This window comes from Trachemys scripta, chromosome 1 (assembly GCF_013100865.1).
Source record: "Trachemys scripta elegans isolate TJP31775 chromosome 1, CAS_Tse_1.0, whole genome shotgun sequence".
NCBI lineage: Eukaryota > Metazoa > Chordata > Testudines > Emydidae > Trachemys > Trachemys scripta.
In genome coordinates, this window is record NC_048298.1 from 93,760,628 (window position 1) to 93,773,125 (window position 12,498).

Below are 12,498 nucleotides of genomic sequence, written 5' to 3' on the forward strand. Positions count from 1 at the left end.
GTGCCTCTTACTGAACCCAAACTTCACTTGGTATGCTATTTGAAAAACCATATTCCAGTACATGGCTGCCTGCCAGCAAAAGTTACTTTGGTGATCGCTGTGTAACTGCGGAATTCTACATTGTTCACAAAGGCACTCCTATCTTTGGCAGAGATTTATTGGCTGCTTTAAATCTCAGGGTAGTTAATGGACTAATTGATCTTCCTCAACAAAGCACTCTTGCGGTACACACACCAGTTTCAGCGGGGACCCAACACCAGGTTGAGGAGAAACTCGGCTGTGCTTATGGTTTTCTGCATAAAGTTAAAATGCGGAATAATGTGTTGCCTGTACGACAGAAATTACGGCGCTTACCATTTTCAGTCAGGGAAGCTGTTTCAGAAGAACTTAGAAAACTTGTTCAAAAGGACATTATTGAAGAGATTAACTCCTCGGAATGGGTTTCACCTATAGTAATGACGCAGAAGAAGTGTGGAGACATTCGCCTTTGCGCGGTCTTAAGGAAGCCAAATAAAGCTATTGTGATTGACAGCCATCCTCTTCCTCACATAGAGGAAGTATTTGCAGAACTCCGTGGAGCAAAGATGTTTTCTACTCTTGATTTGCAGAGCGCATACCACCAGGTTATGTTGCATGAAGATAGCAGAGACCTCACAGCATTTATTACACTTGAGGGACTATTTAGTTTTAAACGTGTTCCATACGGTCTCGCATCAGCCCCAAGTGCCTTTCAAAAAATGATGTCATTGATTCTGAAGAATCAACATGGAGTTCAGTGCTATTTGGATGATATTATTGTGTTTGGAAATACTACTGAGGAGCATGACAGTAACCTCCAGTCTGTACTAAACTGCATCAGCAAAGCAGGCCTCAAGCTCAATAGGTCCAAATGCAAATTTAGACAAACTGAACTCTCCTTTCGGGGGCATACAATTTCACGGGCTGGACTAAAACCTGATCCAGATCATATCCTGGCAATTTCAAATGCTCCTCCTCCAACAGATTTGCAAACCTTATGTTCCTTCTTGGATCTTACCTCCTGGTATGCAAAATTCATTCCCAATTATGCTTCTGTCATTGAACCGTTACGAGAATTACTACGGAGAAGTTCAACCTTAGTGTGAACAATGGATGCACAAGTTAGTTTCAAAAGGGTGAAAGACTTGATTGTACATAGTCCAGTACCTGCATTATTCAGTCCCGCATTGCCCACAATTGTAACTACTGATGCTTCTGATTATGGACTTGGGGCTGTCCTCACACAACTTCATGAGGACAACACAGAGAGGACTGTTGCATTTGCTTCAAGGACACTAAGTAATGCTGAGAGAAAATATTCTACAGTTGAAAAAGAAGCACTTGCTTGTGTCTGGGCTACTGAAAAATGGAGAACATACCTGTGGGGCCGCATGTTCAAGTTGCGCACAGACCACAGCCCTTTGACGATGTTGCTCATCACGAAAGGACTGGGAAGAGCAGGATATCGTATTGCTAGATGGTCTGCAAGACTACTTTCTTTCAATTATGAACTGGAATATAAGCCTGGAAACAGAAATGTGGTAGCTGATTGCCTTTCTCGCCTGCCTTTGCCTTCACCAGATGGTCCACCGGAGGATGAGGATGTAGTAGTTGCACTTATTACAAGCACTCTTACTGCAGTTACAAGAGAACAATTTCAAGCTGCTTGTTCAGTGTGTCCAATTCAACAAAAATTACAGGAATTTCTGACAAAGAGATGGCCCAGTAACCTTAAAAACCTTGACCCAGTTTTGCTGCCTTATTTTAGAGTTCGGGATGAACTTTCTTTGCTCGATGGCTGTGTGCTACGAAGTACACACCGGCTACTTGTGCCAGAAGAATTACAGTCAAAACTTATACACCTGGCACACGATACTCACCAAGGAATTGTCAGAACCAAACAACGACTACGGGATCTGTATTGGTGGCCAGGGATGGACTCTCAAACTGAAGCACTCATAAAATCCTGAGTCACTTGCCAAATGCATGATAAGACAGCAGTGACATGTACCCCTCCATTACAGCCTGTTCCTCTTCCTGAATCTGCATGGGGAAAAGTGGCGATTGACATTGTAGGACCTTTTGATACTGCTCCACTTGACTGTCATTATGTCATCACTTTAATAGACTATTTCAGTAAATGGCCTGAGGTGGCGTTTACATCGCAAATTTCTTCTGCTACAGTAATTAAGTTCCTCTCTTCAGTTTTTAGCCGGGAAGGTAACCCCAAAGAACTGGTTTCAGATAATGGTAGTCAATTTACTTCCCTGGAGTTTGAAACTTTTCTAGTAGAGAGGAACATTTTACACAGGAGGTCATCCCTATATTACCCTCAAGCCAATGGAGAAATCGAACGATTTAACAGAAGTTTGAAAGAGAGTTTGCAAACAGCTAAACTGGAAGGGTGATTGTGGATACCCTTCACTACTGATTTCTTGCAAGCATACCGGGCTACACGACATGCCACAACGCAAAGATCACCCGCAGAGTTACTTCATGGGAAACAGATGACGACTAAACTAAACATTGCTGGATTGTTAAAGGCACGACCTGATGCCCCACACAAGGATGATGTGAGAAAGACAGTTGAACCGAACCAAGCAAAGGCTTTCACAGACAAATGGCGGGGTGCTAAGGAACCAAAGTTTGAGTGTGGATCCTTTGTTAGAATACGAAAACCTGGACTCTTATGCAAAGGGGACCATAAATTCACAGCTCCTCTTAAAATCATAGAGAAGAAGGGACCTTACACCTATCAACTTTCTGACGGGAGGGTATGAAATGCTTCTTATCTTGCACCTGCCTATGCACCAAGAGGAGATTATGCCAACACCCAGTCTGCATTGGATGACTTCACTGTAGAACCAACACAACAAGACATTGCACTGGAACCGGGGCTTGAGAGACGGCCTGTCAGACTCAGACAACCACCTGCCTGTACTAAAGACTATGTTATGTAGTATCTACCGTGTTTTCAGTGTAATATTCCTGCCAACAGTATAGTGTCTTGTTTCATATTTGTTCCTGTGGTTAGAACAACAATGTTTATTTTAATTTGGAAAGTTTTTTAAGAGAGGAGGGAATGCGGTGTTTAGATGCTGCATGTAATTATTAGAACTGGGAGCACTGACTGTTGGGAGTCTGAAAGGACAGGAAACAGGAAGGAGGGGGGGAGGAGTTGAGGAGGCTGGGAGAGTTACAGAGTGTGCAGCTACAGCTTGGAAAAGAGACTTCCACTGTAAATAAAGTTCTGTTGAAGTTGTTAATACTTTGCATGGTGGATACAACAGGATGGTACATGAGTGCTTTGTGTCAGGGATGAGCACCCTCCACTTCTGTTTCAGTGAAAGCCAGAAACATGGGCATCTAGTTCAGACCAGCATGCGGGCAGGGAGAGAGGTGAGAAGTCTGAACTAGTCAAGGTAGACATTGGTGGGGATGGGCTTGTACTTGCTGAACTGTGGAGCAATGTTAGAACTACATGTTCCATTGACATTTTCGTTGTGAATACAGGTTCAGGTGAAGCTTTGAGCCCCAAGGAGCCAGCTGCTCTTTTCTACTATCCTCCACCCCTTCGACTTTCCAGGCCCCATGGTTAGATTTTCAAAAGAGCACCCTGCGTTAGGGCTAGGTGATCATGAGATCTCAGCTCCCAGTGAGGAACCTAAATAGGTGGCCAGATTTTCAAAAGAGGTCAGCATGCTGGAGGCGGCGCTGTTTTGAAAAACTGGCGTCATAAAGGGAGATGTTGGATACCAAGTAGTTTTGATAAACCTTAATTAGAGTTTAGAGGTACCTAAATGGGAGCGGAGCTCATTTGAAAATCTGTTTCCAATTGGGGGTGCTGTGCTCTTGAACACCAGGCCCTGAACTCTTTGGAAACTCCAAATGCACATTATATGAACATCTTCCTGATTTACAAGGGTTGGATGTAGCTACTTGCATAGCCTCATCTATCCAGAAGGGGCGCTGTAGAGCTGTGTAAGTTTTGTCTTTGACCTCGCTGTTCCTCATTCACACACCTCCAGCAGCCTTGAACTGAGCATGAGTCCGGAATTTACATTCCCGCTGCACTGCTGGTAGCCCATAACTCTGGATTCTGGTCAAGATTTTGTCCCATTATCAAGCTGCCCCTGGGTATTGTTCCTTTCCTGTCTCAACATCTGAGCTGACAGCAAAATGGGGTTGTGCTGAATTTTAATCTGGTCTAGCTAGGTGAGGCTGTTCCCATAGAAATTTACTTTTCATCTGACTATTTGCATGGAAAGAAAATTTGGCTTTTAATATGTATTTTATTTCTGGCGTTGACAAAGTACCTAACACTTTAGGCTTTGTGGAGTTTCACTTTTGAATACGTTTTACTCTGTTCTATTGATAATCACCCACACAGTGGCTATAGTTATATCATCTTGAGACAAAGGGCCAAGACACAATGACTTCAATGGGAGTTGCACAAAAGTATCAGAGGGCAGAAACTGATCCAAAGAAAATACAGTCAGAAAAAGCTTTGGAAATTGCCCAAAGCTTCTTAGCAATAAGGGACAATTGTTCAAATGTTATCTTTTTAAATTATCACAAGTCTTTGGAGAGACTTCTACAGACAATCAAATACAGCCCAAGCATGTTGACCTTTAGACCCTGGTGCAAGGTCCATCTCTTCTCTCAAATGTGAGAGGGAGGGCAGGGGGAGCACTGTGTGGGTTGATGTTTACTTCATTCCTTTGTGGGCCTTGGAGGTTCTTGACGTTGGTGATTAAAATTAGTCTTTTTTTTAAATAGACTAATTAAGAAGAAGAGCTCTGTGCTGCTCGAAAGCTTGTTTCTCTCAACAACAGAAGTTGGTCCAATAAAGGATATTACCTCACCTATCTTGTCTCTCTGTTTTTTAAGCAAACAGGAAGGATGGTCCAGTGGCTAGGGCTCTAGGACGTAGAAGACCTGCTTCAGGTCCCTGCCCTGCCACAGATTTCCCCATGACCTTGGGCAAGTCATCTAGCCCAGTGGCTCTCAAGCTTTCCAGACTACTGTACCCCTTTCAGGAGTTTGATTTGGATTGCGTACCCCCAAGTTTCACCTCACTTAAAAACTTCTTGCTGACAAAAGTGTCACAGCACGCTGTTACTGAAAAATTGCTCACGTTCTCATTTTTTCCATGTAATTATAAAATAAATCGATTGGAATATAAATATTGTACTTACATTTCAGTGTATAGTACATAGAACAATATAAACAAGTATGAAATTTTAGTTTGCACTGACATCACTAATGCTTTTTATGTAGCCTGTTGTAAAACTAGATGAGCTGATTTACCCCCTGGAAGACCTCTGCGTACCCCCCAGGGTACACGTACTCCTGGTTGAGAACCACTGATCTAGCCTCTCTTTCCTATTTGTAAAATGGGGATAATATCACTTCCCTACTTTACCTGGGTGTTGTGAGGATAAATCCATTAAAGATTGTGAGGTGTTCCAACTAGAAGTATCTAAGATAGAGTGATTCACTTGGGGGGGGGGGGAGCAGTTAAAACATTTTATAACTAACATAATACAGTAAACTTCTATTTCACATGCTGTCCCATCCTTTAGTCTTTTGTGCACAAAAGATCATAAAGCACTTCACTGAAGTGCTCAGATACCACAGAGATGGGCATGATATATGGACCTCAATAGAATAATCATAGGCCAAAGAGGAGAAAGACTCAGAGGACGAGAGTGACAGATAGAGGGAAAAACACCTTTATTTGTGGAGACTGGAGGAAAAGACTGAGCAAGCAGGGAACAAGCAGTTATGAGATCAGAGAGGCAGAATGGAGTGGAATTAAGCATAGAGAGAGTTTGGAAAAATCAAGGGAGTAGTTCTGCAGTAGGATTGAAAATGGAAAGGAAGTTACTAGGAAAAGAAGGGTGGAGGGAAGAAGGCTGATATTTTGTCAGTAGGAACGGAGCTGGCAGTTAAAAGACCTGGGTTCTGTTCCCACCTCTGCTGCAACTTCCATTGTGACTTTGGCGTTCCTATTATTTGGTCACGCTTCCTAGAAGGAGCAAGCAGTCTGGCTGAGGTGGTGGCGGCATTCAGAGCAGCCAATTTTTGTAGGGAATATTCATGAGAGAATTTTAAAAAGTATTTATGAATTTGAGCCAGGGAGAAATTTTCTTTGGCGAAGGCAGCTTTTTGCTGCAGGGATGGTGACATTTCAGCCTGGCACAACCTGAGAGGAGCATTAGTCATGTGCAGAGAAATGGCCTTGACAGCTGGCTCAAAACAGCCTCTCTGTCTTGGCTTTCATTCTCACAGCAAGTGATGGTGAAATATCAGCGGGAAACGATTTTTGTCAGCAATGTTGCTAACTGTGGCGAGAGGGTTGTGGGTTTTTTTCCTCATTCTATATCTAACTATATAAAAAAGTGCTTTTTATGGATTGGGTGATTTGGCAATATTGAACAGATGGTAGCTACTCAGTTACATGCCTTGATCTAGCCTCTCCTCTGCAATAAACTGGGTGGAGTGCAGTTATGGGTGAGGTAAAACAACCAACATATACAAGTTTCTCAGGACAGGGGCAGTGAGTTCCTTGATCCCGATTGGGGACTTTGGGCACTATAACAATATACGCATAATACCAGTACTACTGTTTCTGCTACTATTACTAATTCCCCCAACCCAAACTCCCCAGCCCGAACTGTTCTGGCAAGACAAAAAAGCTCCTGATGTTGCAATGCTGCTGCCAGAAGTAAAGGCCAAACTTTTATTTCAGGCCTGCTTCCCCTCCTATTGAAATCAAGCTCCCATGAATGTCAGCAGAAGAAAAGTCAGACTGCTAATCAGCTCACCCACCATAGGCGGTAACAGGGCTCCCTCTTTCTGAATTAAAAGGATCCGACACACCAGTTGTTCTTGGCCAGGAAAAGTTGTCTGACTCGTGGGAGTCTGCTTTGCAGATGGCACCGAGAGCTGTTTGGGGAAGTGGAGGAGTTGGTCAGAGGGGAACAGAGGGCTAATGACTGATGTTATTTGGTGCCCCTACAAAAGGTGATGGTTACTCCATCCGGGCCCAGTGGGAGGATGGGGAGGGAGAAACTAAAGACAAAAACATGGTAAAAAGGATGAAATGGGCTTCTACTTCAGAGGCCTGCATCTTTAACTCCATAGGACTCTTTCAAACACATGCTACGGCCAATTCCAATGTGCTTTGGATCCCATGCTGCAGTTAAGCGGCCATCTGGTGGGAATTTTTGCAAAGTAAATTCATTAAATCTAAGCACCGAGGAACCTGAGGGATGAAGAACAGATTTTGCCTGATCCAAATCCTATGGAAGTCAACTGAAAGATTCCCATTAACTCCAGTGAGCTTTGAATCAGACTCACAGAGCCTAGCATGCTGCCGGTAGGGGCTGTGGAAACGTTTCAAAAGGCCCTGGCAATGGATTTCACACCTGAGCTGCAACATCTGTTTCTCTCCCAGAGAAGGGTTTTCCCACATAAGATCTGCTAATCCACCGCATTTCTGATCGACTGTATGCTCTGTTATTCTGGTCCTGCTTGCCCCTCCAGCTCCGTTCTCCGTGCAGCTGCACCCTGACCTGCAGCACTTCTTACTGTTCCACTCCTAAGCGCTCACACAGTTCTGTTCATGCTGCTGATTCCTGACCTGCACCTCTCCTGCCATTGCAGGCCGCCTCTGCCAATACCCATTATGCTGACCTGCAAACCCCACTGCTGTTCCAGTCCTGGAGTCTCCCACAAGTTTCTCAGTGCACTGCAGTTCCCGCCTGACCAGCAGTAACGCAAATCAGGAGTGGGCTGGGTCATTATGTAACATGCCCCAGGCCAGTGTTATGTGGCATAAGGTTGAGCGACTTTGATGAAACGCAGTAATTATCCTGAAATGTACAGCCGAGGGTATCACTGCTGTTATGAAATAAATCTTACATGGAAAAAACTGGTGGTTCTGCTGGAGAAATGGAAGGGCAATTAACTCATGTATCTCCTTGGTGTTGTTAACGTGCATGCAATGTCACTGCCTGCCAATCAAAAGCTTCATTTTTGTCCTGCATTTTAAAGCCATTTGATCAAGGATGGCAATGAAGTGGAACAAATAACACCAACAAACCCACTTGATATATTTGTGTAGAGGAGGGAACATCTATATAATTTACATAGCTTGTCCATGTTTCAGTGATTAATTAGCTTGTGTGTGCATCTAAAGTATTAAGTAGTATCATTATTTAAAGTATATATTTTATATTGCCATAAACATATGGGTAATGCCATTAATTTAGTACACAACAGATGTGCAGACTCTATTATTGCTTTTCAGTAGTGGGCTGAAGAGTCATCACATTCTCTCTCTCCAGCCACCTTCGGTTTCTAAGCTGATAAAATTTCCTCCGCTTGCGCTTGATTTTTTTTTTTTAAACAAAAAGGAAAAACAAATTACAATTCATCAAGTCAAGGGACGGGCCTTGCTGTGCTGGCTGCATCATTTACAAGTCGAACAACTGACTGGGCTCTCGGCTGGAACCGTTTGGGGTGAAAATGTGTTTGTAGTGACATGCAGTAATGGAATCCCTGACATCCTTTGAGTCCTCTGCAAGGACTTGTCATAGCTACTACCGGGATTTGACAAGCTCAACAGGGATGCAAATTGAAACAGAGCTGGGTTACTCCAACGCCTGCCTCAGTTCCAGAGACACCAGAGTTAAGACATAAAGGTCCAGTCTACACTGTGGAAATTGACTGCGTTGCATGTCCCACTCACAACACAGAAGAGCCCAACATTGTTAAAACGGAGTTAAGCCCGGCCATATGGATGGGACTGCATTGTTTTTTAAGCATGTTTCAGAACTGATCTAAAGAACAGGCTTTAGCATGATTCAGGGCTATGGTTAGAACAGGGTATGGTGCTGCCAATACTGAGGCTTCATCTATGCTGGCAATTCTTAGGAAATCTCCCACCATTGCACTACAGCCAGTGGCATAGATGGTGGGGATGCTAATGGAGACAGGCCACTAGAGTTTTTACCACCATCGATGACAATGATAAAAAATTGGTGGCTGATTGACATTAGTGTTTCCACCATCACTGGTGGTAGAGCCATGACAGAGAACATCTCAGACACTCTCAGCAGAGATGCAGCCTGAAAGAGCAGACCAAGTTTTAACCAGGCCCAAACATGATAGATATTTTTGTGTAAAAGGGGCCAAAATTCCAGTGTATGACTGAGTTTAACCATTGTGCTAAGTATGGTTAACACCCAGCTGTGGCCAAACTGGATTCCAACACAGTTGGTCAACCAGTGTGGACAGAGGCAAAGTGTGTTAGGCTAGAACATATTTTGTGAGTATCATTCTAAATCCCTACCTAAGCCAGTTGTGCTGCCTCGGTTTGGTCCTGTTCATACTGGCCATCCAAGCCATATTAGAACCTACTTCGGACCCAAAAGAGTGGAAATCATGCTGGAGCACAGTTCTTACTTAGACTAAGTTCTTTGGGCCCACGGACTGTCTCTTACTATGTGTCTGTACAGTGCTTAGTGCAACAGGGCCCTGGCCCATGACTGGTATCTCTGTGCTGTTGTATTACAAATAATAAATCATAATTATTAACCTCTGTTGTAAGGTGTATCGATGGGGCCAAACTACAGCTGGTCAAAAATGAGCTGTTTTTTGACAGAGAATTGGGTATTTATTTATTTTGGTGGAAAGCGGCTGCTTTCTGCAGAAAATTTCAACTTTTTGTCAAAAAACCCGAACAATCAAAAATGTTGATTTTCAATCTTTTCAATAAAAAGTTGAAATTTTCTGCAGGAACAAAATACTCATTTCTGATTAGCTCTATGCCAAACGGACCAAAGTCAAGGAAATGAGAGTTAAGAAGGCCAACACACTTGCTGTTCTGCAGCACTGGAAGTATGCTCATGTTTGCTGCTACCTAGCTCGCTCCAGGAGTTTATGAAGGAGCCCTTCTGTCTCTCATGATAAAGAGAGATTTTAAAGAAAAAGTGCTTTCTCGTCCTGAGTTCTAGTAATTGACTTCCAACACCACTTAGCTACCTTTTCCTTACAGTCCATTGGTCCTGTTTGAATCTAAGCAGTTGAGTTTATCATGCCAAGGCATCTGCATGGAATTTGGCTCTAATGGAAAAAATCTGGTCCTGGTATGCACCTGGTTGCATTAGGCCTGAATTTGGCCCTCAGGCCTTTTTTCCAGGAGGAGGAGATGTTAATATAAAGTAAATAATAAGGGTATTTTTTTTTAGGTGAAAGGTCCCAGGGTATATTATTGGGTTGTAATTTCCAGGTGTTCTTGGACTTCACACTGTTGCTATGCACAGGTCACATAGACCCAGGTCCTCAAAGGTATTTACATGCCTAGCTCCCACTGAAATCAGGTGAGATTTGAAGTCAATGGGAGTTAGGCACCTAAATACCTTTGAGGATCTGGGTCATTGTTTCTTGCCTGTTTAAATAGTGCAGCTCTCTGTCCCGGGGCTCTGGAGCCTTTGTGGCATACTGCATTCCCAAAAGGGGGGAGGGATAGCTCAGTGGTTTGAGCATTGGCCTGCTAAACCTAGAGTTGTGAGTTCAATCCTTGAGGGGACCACTTAGGGATCTGGGGCAAAATCAGTATTTGGTCCTGCTAGTGAAGGCAGAGGGCTGGACTTGATGACCTTTCAGGATCCCTTCCAGTTCTATGAAATCAATAGGTAAGGGGTGGCAGTAGGCAGCCATGGCTATAAGCAAAGTAATTCTCCAAATATCTTTGGTTTCAAGTTAAGATTATATTCATATGTGTGTATCAAATATGCTGGGCCTGAACTCTCCTGACCAATGAATTCCCAGATTCCTGCAAGGGCACAACGGTACAAATTCTATTTAAGTCACACCAAACAGACTTAGAAAGAGGGAAAGTTTTCATTAAGTAGTAGAAGTGGTGCTTACCCAGGGCAAGTTCCAGCTGTGGCTCTGATCCCATGGCTGGAGCTGCTTTGGCATGGCTCCAGCTAGTCCTTGGTGTACTGTTTAGGCAGGTCCTAGCAGAGGGTTTCTTTAAGATCTCCTCAATAGAAAAAGACAGAGCAGGCTTCCCCCGACTGTCACATTCCCCAGAGTCACACATCTTCATCCCACTAGGAGGAAAGAAGACCAACTCCAAATCTCTTTTTGGGTGCAAAAGGGAAGAAAAAAGCCACACCACTGGAGTGCTCTCTGCTGCTTGCTTATTCCAAGAGCAATATAGGTGAGTGGGTGTATTCCTCTCCTTACCGGCACTCTCCTGAACTAAATCAGTGGCAGAGGGAGCAATGGAAACGACTGGTGTGTGAGAGAGCCCACACCGTCTCTTTCTGATCCCAGGAGCCCACTTCAAGGCCAACAATAGCTCCTGAGTTTCTATTAAAGTAGCACCAGATGACGATGGGGAAAAAAATCTAAACAGCCCCCAAACCACTGCAGCTTTAAAGGGCTCTGCACAATCTCATTGTAATCCCAGGAGGAGGAGTGTTCCCTGCACAGTCATGGCAAAAATGCCCAGGAAAGAGTCGCTTCACTTAGGTGAATAATGTTTGCGGGACAATTATCTTCCTTTTCGCTTTTCCACAAGAATCCATTAGAAGTCCCAGTATCTTTTTTCTTGTACTAATATAACTTGAGAAAATAACTGAATGCTAAGTCAACGCATTCCTTTGTGCCCAGTTACTAACAGGAGGGGCACAATGTAAACTTTCCAAAAATATTAGACTGTCTCATGCAGAGAGAAAAGGACCTTCCCCAGCCTGTAACTCGCAGGTTTACTGCTGCCCCTTCAACCACAATCTTTGAGTCAGGTTTTCTCCTCTTCCAAACACAGAACCCTTTGAAACTTCCACACAGGCCCTTGTCAGCGTCTTCCCTTCAAACCAGCCACGCCAGAAGGAGAAATCCCTGTCAAGCCGCCTGCACAAAAGTGCTCCCCTTTTTCTCAGCTCTGCAGCAGGGTTGGTTGAGGAATCTCCCACGAGTTGTCTCCTCCTTCCAGCTGGGTGTCTAAACCAGGGGGAAAATTCCCTGGATAATGCTGAAGAGTTCCGGTTATTCCCCTCTGCCCCACTTCTTTGTTCTCATTAACCTTTATTTAATGAAGAACATGCAATTGGTCAAACTTTTTTTTAACCTTGGTAAATCCTCCGGGGATTGCCCTTGCCTTTTACATTTTTCCCAGTCTGGTTCCCTTTTTCTGCTTGTTCCCCTTTTGTGCTTTCCTTATCTGTCTCCTATAATTGTATCGACAGGCCCTTCCTTATTTGTCCAATGAACTGACAATCCTTGAGCTGATTTCCCATCATGCGATCCCTTGGTGGAGCTACGACCAAAATTACTGTGTAACCAGGGGGCAATAAAACACACCTGATAAGATGAAAGACGTGCTTTTTCCAGGGATTCTGGAGACCGGGCAAGCAGCGAGGGAAGGGGGGAAAAGGGTGGTGGAAAGGCTCAGAATGC

General features: G+C 43.9%; 1 protein-coding gene across 1 annotated transcript in view; it reads right to left on the reverse strand.

The window, feature by feature from the left end:
- ISX (intestine specific homeobox) overlaps nucleotides 1–12,233 on the reverse strand; it is a 38,459-nt gene extending 26,226 nt beyond the window's left edge. The window contains exon 1 of the mRNA XM_034757958.1: nucleotides 10,960–12,233. Coding sequence (XP_034613849.1) covers nucleotides 10,960–11,143 — 184 coding nt within the window. The 5' untranslated portion in view covers nucleotides 11,144–12,233. The remainder of the gene's footprint in view (nucleotides 1–10,959) is intronic.
- Between the last annotated feature and the right edge of the window lie 265 nt (nucleotides 12,234–12,498).